General features: G+C 43.4%; 1 protein-coding gene across 1 annotated transcript; it reads left to right on the top strand.

The window, feature by feature from the left end:
* Window positions 1–6482: 6482 nt before the first annotated feature.
* Window positions 6483–7688, top strand: mdh2 (malate dehydrogenase 2, NAD (mitochondrial)). Its single transcript, XM_088999231.1, has one exon. It carries the CDS (start codon window positions 6596–6598, stop codon window positions 7607–7609), a length of 1014 nt encoding a protein of 337 aa, XP_088855357.1. The 5' UTR covers window positions 6483–6595; the 3' UTR covers window positions 7610–7688.
* The last annotated feature ends 472 nt before the right edge of the window (window positions 7689–8160 follow it).

Genomic DNA, 8160 nt, shown 5'->3' on the forward strand with positions numbered 1-8160 from the left:
TTCCTTTGGCAAACTGGGTCAAACGATAGATCTGACTGACTCTAAAAATTCTAAAGTTAGGAGATGTCCTGCAGAGGGATGCAGCAGCTTTGAAATTGCCATGTTTTTGAGGCGGGATCACACAACAATCAAACGTTTTTGAAAAAAAGATGCCGCAAAGCAACTTCCCAAGAATTAAAGAATGTCAAGCGTGAAACTGCCAAGATGCCATTTGCCACCAGTTCTGCCAAATTTCAGAGTGTCCACATTCCTGGAGTATCAAAAAGTACAAGGTGTGTAATACTCAGGGACATAGCCAAGGAAAGGAAGGCTGAAAAACGACCGCCACTGAACAAGAGACACAAGATAAAACTCCAAGACTAGGCAAAGAAATATCTCAAGACTGATTTTCCTCACATTTTGTGGACTGATGAAATGAGAGTGAGTCTTGACTGGCCCGTGGCATAATCAGGAAAGGGCAGAAAGTTCCACTCCGACTCAGACACTAGCAAGATAGGGGTGACGTACTGCTGTGGGCTGGTATCATCAGAGATGAGCTTGTGGGAACTTTTCAGGGTCAAGATGGAGTCAAACACAACTCATCGTCCGACTGGCAATTCGTTGAAGACACATTCTTCAAGCGGTGGTACAAGACGTCGGCATCTTTCAAGAAAAACATGATGTTCATGCAGGACAATGCTCCATCACATGCCTCCAAATACTCCACAATGTGGCTGGCCAGTTAGGGTCTAAAATAGGGGTTGGGAACCAATGGCTCTCGAGCCATATATGGCTCTTTTGATGATTGCATCTTGCTCGGAGATAAAACTAAATATTCTTGCTTTTTGGCTGCTCATTTCCTGTTGAGAATCGCATTTAGCTCCAACAAGGATTTTGATTGGATGATAATGGTCTACCTTGCTGTTGCCGTGGAAACAGGTAAACACCGCCTTTTGAAAAAGCCCGCTCGGTCATTAGCTAAAAGTTAATGACCAATGAATAAAATGGTGAAAAGAAAACAAAATATGATGATCATTGTACACTTCAAGTTGAATGGACCGAAGGATTCGCCTTTGTGGAGAGAGCAGTTTCTGCCGTGATTCTAAATTAAAATATCATGAATGAAACAATTGAATGTCAGTGGCACTTTGACATGGCCCATGCTACGTTCGCATCAATATACTCTGCGAGCGGTAGCAGAAAGCAAGCATGCAAGCTACTCTGCAGTGGGCAGGCTAGCGAGCAGTAACTTCGTGTATGGACCCCGCAAGCTGATTTTCATCCTGATCGTTGAGCTGGATTTTTTTACCAATTACGAGAAACAGAAAACCATTCCTATTAACAGTGAGTATTATCACATAATTCTTTTTAAAAATACATTGACGTTTTGATAAAAGCTCCATGAATACATCAAAGAGAAGGCTCCAACGGATGATGTACTCAGAGAATGTCTCAGACAATGGGGAACAGAGGATGAGGCGCTGGAAGAGGGACAATCATGGGAGGAAAAGCCCCTACACGGGATGTACAACCGAACCATAACTGAAGTGGCTGATCTAAAGAAGTCCTATCAGTGTATTAGAGAGGGCTGGCCTAAAGGACAGCACAGAGGCACTCATCCTGGCTGCTCAAGAGCAGGCCCTCAACACCAGAGCCATCAAGGCAAGGATATACCACACCAGACAAGACCCAAGGTGTAGGTTGTGCAAAGAGGCACCTGAGACAATCCAACACATAACTGCAGGGTGTAAGATGCTGGCAGGGAAAGCCTTCATGGAGCACCATAACCAGGTGGCTGGCATAGTCTACCGAAACATCTGTGCGGAGTATGGACTGGAAATCCCAAGGTCAAAATGGGAAACACCTCCCAAGGTAGTAGAGAATGACTGAGCAAAGATCCTGTGGGACTTCCAGATACAGACTGACAAGATGGTAATGGCCAACCAACCAGATATTGTGGCCATAGATCAAGGGAAAAGGAAAGCCGTTGTCGTCGATGTAGTGGTCCTGAGTGATGGAAACATCAGAAAGAAGGAACACGAGAAACTCGGGAAATACCAAGGGCTCAGAGAGGAGCTGGAGAGAGCCTGGAAGGTAAAGGTGACAATCGTGCCTGTGGTGGTCGGGGCACTCGGGGCAGTGACCCCCAAACTCGGATTGCAACAGATCCCGGGAACAACATCGGATATCTCGGTCCAGAAAAGCGCAATGCTGGGAACAGCACGGATACTGCGCTGAACCCTCAAGCTTCCTGGCCTCTGGTAGAGGACCCAAGCTAAAATGTGGGACAGACACCACCCAAAGGGGGTGAGACGAGGATTTTTTTTTTATAGATATAGATATATAATAAAAATCTTAACGTTTTCGGCCAACAGTAGATGTATTCACATTTCACAGCAGCAAAGTTATGAAAGGAAATCCACATTAGAGAACATTTACTGTAGTTGGATAACTGAGAAAATCGTTTACTGTTTTTGATACGTTAACCTAAGCACTTTCCAAGAACCTGATGTTCTCCACTGCGAGACGAATAAAGGTACATCGAATCCAATTCAGTCATTTATTCATTGTCCGGACACTTTATCCTCACTAGGGTCAAAGGGGGTGCTGTAGCCTATCAACGCTGTGTTCAAGGAGTAGGCAGGGGACACCCTGAACCGGTTGCCAACCGATCGCAGGGCACTCAAAAACAAACAAAACAGTGATATTCCTCCTCGTGGTCGAAAACCAGAGGTTGCATGTAGGACATTGACTATTCTCAAATACAGCAGAAAGTAAATGACTAAGACTGCATCTGTCCAAGTCCACTGAAAAAAAAATATATATATATATGGTATGATACCACATTTTCTTTAATCGTTTGATCTGGTTTAAAATGAGAATCGGGTTTGCTCTGGAATTTTTAGACCAGACCAAAATAGATTAACTAGATCAAATAATTACAGACCCCAATTAATCGATCAGCACAATGTTTTGATTGCATGACACCACTAAAGCTAATCATATCAATCTATCCATCCCTTTTCTGATCTGTTTTATCCTCACAGGGGCTGCGGTGTTGCTGGAGTCTATCTGAGCAGTCTTAGGGCAGTAGGCTGGCAACTTTAAACGGTTACCAACCAATTGCATGGCACAAAGACGAACAACCAACCGCACTCACACACCAATTTTGAATGTTCAAACGGCCAGCCATGCACGTCTATTTAGTCTATTTAATAATTTAGAGTATTCAATCAGCATGCCATGCATGTTTTCGGAACATAGGAGAAAACCAAAGTACTTGGGGAAAAAAGCCACAAAGGCCAGGGGAGAACATGAAAACTCCACACAGGGGGGATGGAGTGGGGATTGAACCCAAGACCTCTGCACTGTGCAGTCGACGTGTTAACCACTCACCACCATGTCATAACTTTTTCTTAAAATAAAATGTATATTCTCTCCTCTTTCATCTATAACTACAGTAAAGTCCCGTTATATCGATATCGGTGATATCGATAGAACTGCTTATTACAATACTATTTTCATTTCGCGGCAAATTTCTAGTCTTTTATGTATAATTAGTTCCGGTTAGTACGATACCTGGTTATTACGATAATTCGGTTACTACGGTGCTCTTTTCATTTCCCGCCAGCCAATTTGGTCTGCTAATATCGACACGAAAGCAGCTTCAGCTGAATCGATATTTGCTTAAGGATTTCAATACAGTACCACCATTAGCGAAATCTGTATCTGTAACACCGTTGGTCAGGTGACCAGCTTCCATGTCTTGCACTGTCATCCTCGAGCACTATAAAAACAGTTTAGCAGAGCTCACATCTTTCATTACTGCAGCAATAGCATCTGAAACATACTGTAGTCTTCTTATATACAGTTGTTCATCACCAATTTCAACCATGGGGAAATATAAGAATTTTGACCTCGGAACGAAGTACAAGGCAAGAGTGGCTGTGGAGGAGAATCCAACAAGAGGTAAATCCTCCATTGCGAAAGAGTTCGACGTGCCGCAGAATACTTTATCAACGTAAGTAGTGCAAACATTGCAGTTTTTGTTTTCCATACGTGTATTTAATTGTGTTGTATTCAGATATCTTTATCGCTTGCAATAATCACTGTGGTTGAGATGAAATAAATTTTATCTGTACTGTATGTATGTTGCACATAAGAGCACATTTGACAAAAAGTGGAGTTGACTTGATAATGTATGTCAATGGCTGTAAACTGACATATTTGTGTCTATATTGCATACAGACAGCTCAAAAAATGTAAACAAAAATTTTATATCCATATGACAAACTAATCCAACACAGTATGCATACTCACATTAAATCGCCTTAATGTTCATTTATCAGGGGACGTGCTGGCTGGCGGACCTTCCAAATTAGACCTAGAAGCAATTCACAAGAAAGTGTCACATTTTTAAATCGTAAAGACAAATCATACATTTCAAAACTCCTGCTAAAGGGTTATATGCCATTTCACGCGTGACATTACAAATATTGTGGACACAGCTGTTGCGAACAACAAACAAAGGGCTTCTCTTGTCAGTTGTCTGACTTGCATGGCACAAATTGAGTCAACGAATCGCTCCACGTTGATGCTCTGGCCTCTTACCAGCGAAAAACGGCGCTAAAAGCAACGTTAAAGGACAACCGATGTCACTTTTTTGTTGTTTAACTGACACCAGAAAAACATTTTATTGCATTTAAAATACCCAAAACACGCAGTATGATATTTTTAGTCAAATGCAAAACACCAATAAAAATGACTTAAAGTGTCCAAAATCTGCAAAAAAAATTGAGCTGCGAATTGGGCATTTTCAGAAAGTCCCGGTCCCAGTTTGTGACGTCACGCCAAGACGTCTTGCATTGCTAGTGAATCAAAACAATGGCTTCAGATTCGGAGAATATGCTTTCTTGTTACACATCCAGTTATGAATATGATTCAAATAGTTCTGAAGAGGAAAGCATACATGTTTGCAATCGATTAAATAATTTATTTGTGCCATTTTGAGGCAACATTTGGGAGAAATCTCTCACACACAAAAAAGGCACAAAATGGCGACCTCGTGTGGCCACGTCAGTTTCCACAGGCTGATAAATTCCTTATATGGTGCTTGGGCGCCCTCTTCTGGCCTTCTGTCGGCTTTTGGGTGCAACACGAGGTCCCCAGACCAAACAAGTACAGCAAAATACATTGACGTGATGGAAGGACCGCTACAATGCGTATTTTTTACGGTCAGGGGCGGTCCTTTAGTGATGTCAAACACGGACTCGTCACCAACTCAAAGACAAGACTTTCTGAATATTCAGCGCCAGTCTTAAAACGGAAAATATAGCTATATGCTGTGGAATCTTTGTAAAATACGCTCAGTAGAAGTCATTTGAAGCCATTTTACAAATTATGGTCACAACTTGTCCGAATACGTACGTCGGTTGTCCTTTAAGGCCACAGAAAATCGTGTGACGCACGTTACCAGCTGCAGGACAACAAATCGCACTGTAATATTGACATCCAACTCCCTGTGGTGAACGACAGTGCGAATGCACGAGATGCAATCGCGATTGGAAAAACGAACAAAGAAAAGGCGTTCCAACGAATTAGTAAAATAGCGAAATCACAAACGTGAACAAATTGGTGTTAAGAATGGACTCTTTCTATCGCAACTGCTGTTTGCTATAGCTAGCTCAGTTAATGGGAGTTCTTTGACTCCAGCAAATAGACGGGGATCATGCGATGGCGCTATCTTATTTTAGCAGGTCGACACTCACAACAAGGGGCAGACGTCTCAGTCCAGGCGGTTGCTTCCTACGTACCGTACAGCTAAAGTCGTTGTCCACTTCTTCCGAACACCTACATTAAATCAAGGGGCGCCAATTCCAAACGTTAATCAAACACATTGCACTGGTTTCGAGGGTTGTTTTCCACCGTACAAAAAGAAAATAAAGTGACGTTCAGTTGGCTCGGAATTTCAACAATCAATGGCGTCACATCCGAGATGTGGACATTCCACATCTCGGATGTGGACATTTAATAAATTTAGTGGACAGTTAATAAATCTAAATATACACAAGCGCCCTAAAATGAAACCCGTTCATTCGTCATTTGAAGGAATTTTTAAATTATTATGTTGTAAAAAAAAAGAGAGAAGTACAGCGTGTTAGAGGTATTGAGCAAATTTCGACTACCGTCATATTGAATAGTTTCGAACATGTTAAATCAAACGGAAGAGATACGACGATTGCTGAATGAATACTTGAAATGTGTGCTAAAGTCCACAGTTAGATTTAGAATGTTCTACTCTACGTAATAAATGACGAATGCATAAAAATTATGGCGTAAAAACATAACAACTGGAAATTCAAATTTCTCTCTTGACCAGAATGCGTTGTATATTTTTGTTTTAATTCAAGGTTAAGTGAAACAACTCCGACACGCAGAGAAACGCGCTTACGCAGACTGACGTAACATAGTTAACGCGAGATTTGTCTGGACTCACGCAGCGACCGCCTCTTCCTGTTTGCGAGCAGCTAGAGGACGTTGGTGTCACAGAGGAGAGGGATTTCTTGAGAGCGACTCCAAAACTCGGCGCAGAAAAAAACAACAAAGCAATCGCAAGATGTTTTCACGCGCCGCAAGACCGACGATCAGCATCGCCAGGAGCTTGTCCACCTCATCGCAGAATCATGCCAAAGTGGCGGTGCTGGGAGCGTCTGGCGGAATAGGCCAACCGCTGTCCTTGCTCCTAAAGAACAGCCCCTTGGTGAGTCAACTCTCACTCTATGACATCGCTCACACTCCTGGGGTGGCCGCAGACCTCAGCCACATCGAGACGAGAGCGCGGGTCAGTGGCTACATGGGTCCCGACCAACTCGACGCTGCACTACAGGGCTGCGAAGTCGTCGTCATTCCCGCTGGTGTGCCCAGAAAGCCCGGCATGACTCGTGACGACCTATTTAACACCAACGCAACCATCGTAGCCACGTTGGCCGATGCCTGTGCTCGCAACTGTCCTGAAGCCATGGTCTGCGTTATTGCTAACCCTGTCAACTCCACCATCCCTATTACGGCAGAGGTCATGAAGAAGCACGGAATATACAACCCAAACAGGGTGTTTGGTGTCACCACCTTGGACATTGTCAGAGCCAATACCTTTGTGGCTGAGCTGAAAGGTCTTGATCCAGCCCGTGTCAGTGTACCTGTCATTGGAGGTCATGCGGGGAAGACCATCATTCCACTCATTTCCCAGTGCACCCCCAAAGTGGACTTCCCCGTTGATCAGTTGTCAGCATTGACCCTCAGGATCCAGGATGCTGGCACAGAAGTGGTGAAGGCCAAGGCTGGAGCTGGTTCTGCCACTCTCTCCATGGCATACGCTGGTGCGCGCTTCACCTTTTCTGTCTTGGATGCCATGAATGGAAAGGAGGGTGTGGTAGAATGTGCCTTTGTCAGGTCTGAGGAGACAGAGTGCAAGTACTTCTCCACACCTCTGCTCCTTGGCAAGAATGGTGTTGAGAAAAACCTTGGGCTCGGCAAGCTTTCGCCCTTTGAGGAGAAGCTGGTATCTGACGCCATTGATGAGCTGAGGGGATCCATCAAGAAAGGTGAAAATTTTGTGGCCAACATGAAGTAAACATGAAAATAATCTGAGTGCAGCTTGCCACTCTCATTGAGATTTCCTGTCTTAAATTAAAAGGCTCTCTGACAAAACACCACCTATGTCTGTGTTTCTCTGTTGCTTTTAATATCTTGAGGAATGATCTGAAATGTCATGGATTTTTACCATTGCACTGTCCCTTTCTCTTAATGCAATTTTCTTTATCTATCCAGCAGGGATGAGAATGTGCCGCCGATCGGCAAATTTCCGACTTTTTCAGACCAAATAAATGGTCAGGTAAAACTAAATATGTATTCTCACTTATTTGCTCTTCATTTCCTGTTTCGGCTTGTGTTGGCGGAAAGCGCCATTTTGATTGGATAAACTTGATTTAGGTGCCGTTCATGTCGAAAAAGGTAAACGCCCCCTTTTGAATAAGTGGAAGAGGTAAAACAATCAGGTTGATTCTCACCTTTGTGGAGGGAACTGGTTCTAATTTGCAATGAAACGATAGCATCAATGTAACAGTTGAATGTCAGTGGCACTATGACAAGCCCCATGTTAATGTTAGCATCAATATACTACTG

This window comes from Hippocampus bargibanti, linkage group LG06 (genome assembly GCF_051943395.1).
Source record: "Hippocampus bargibanti isolate YZ-2025 linkage group LG06, ASM5194339v1, whole genome shotgun sequence".
Lineage (NCBI taxonomy): Eukaryota > Metazoa > Chordata > Actinopteri > Syngnathiformes > Syngnathidae > Hippocampus > Hippocampus bargibanti.

Excerpts from the sequence above, each read along its gene's own strand:
- mdh2 (XM_088999231.1), top strand. The coding sequence starts at position 6,596 with ATGTTTTCACGCGCCGCAAGACCGACGATCAGCATCGCCAGGAGCTTG.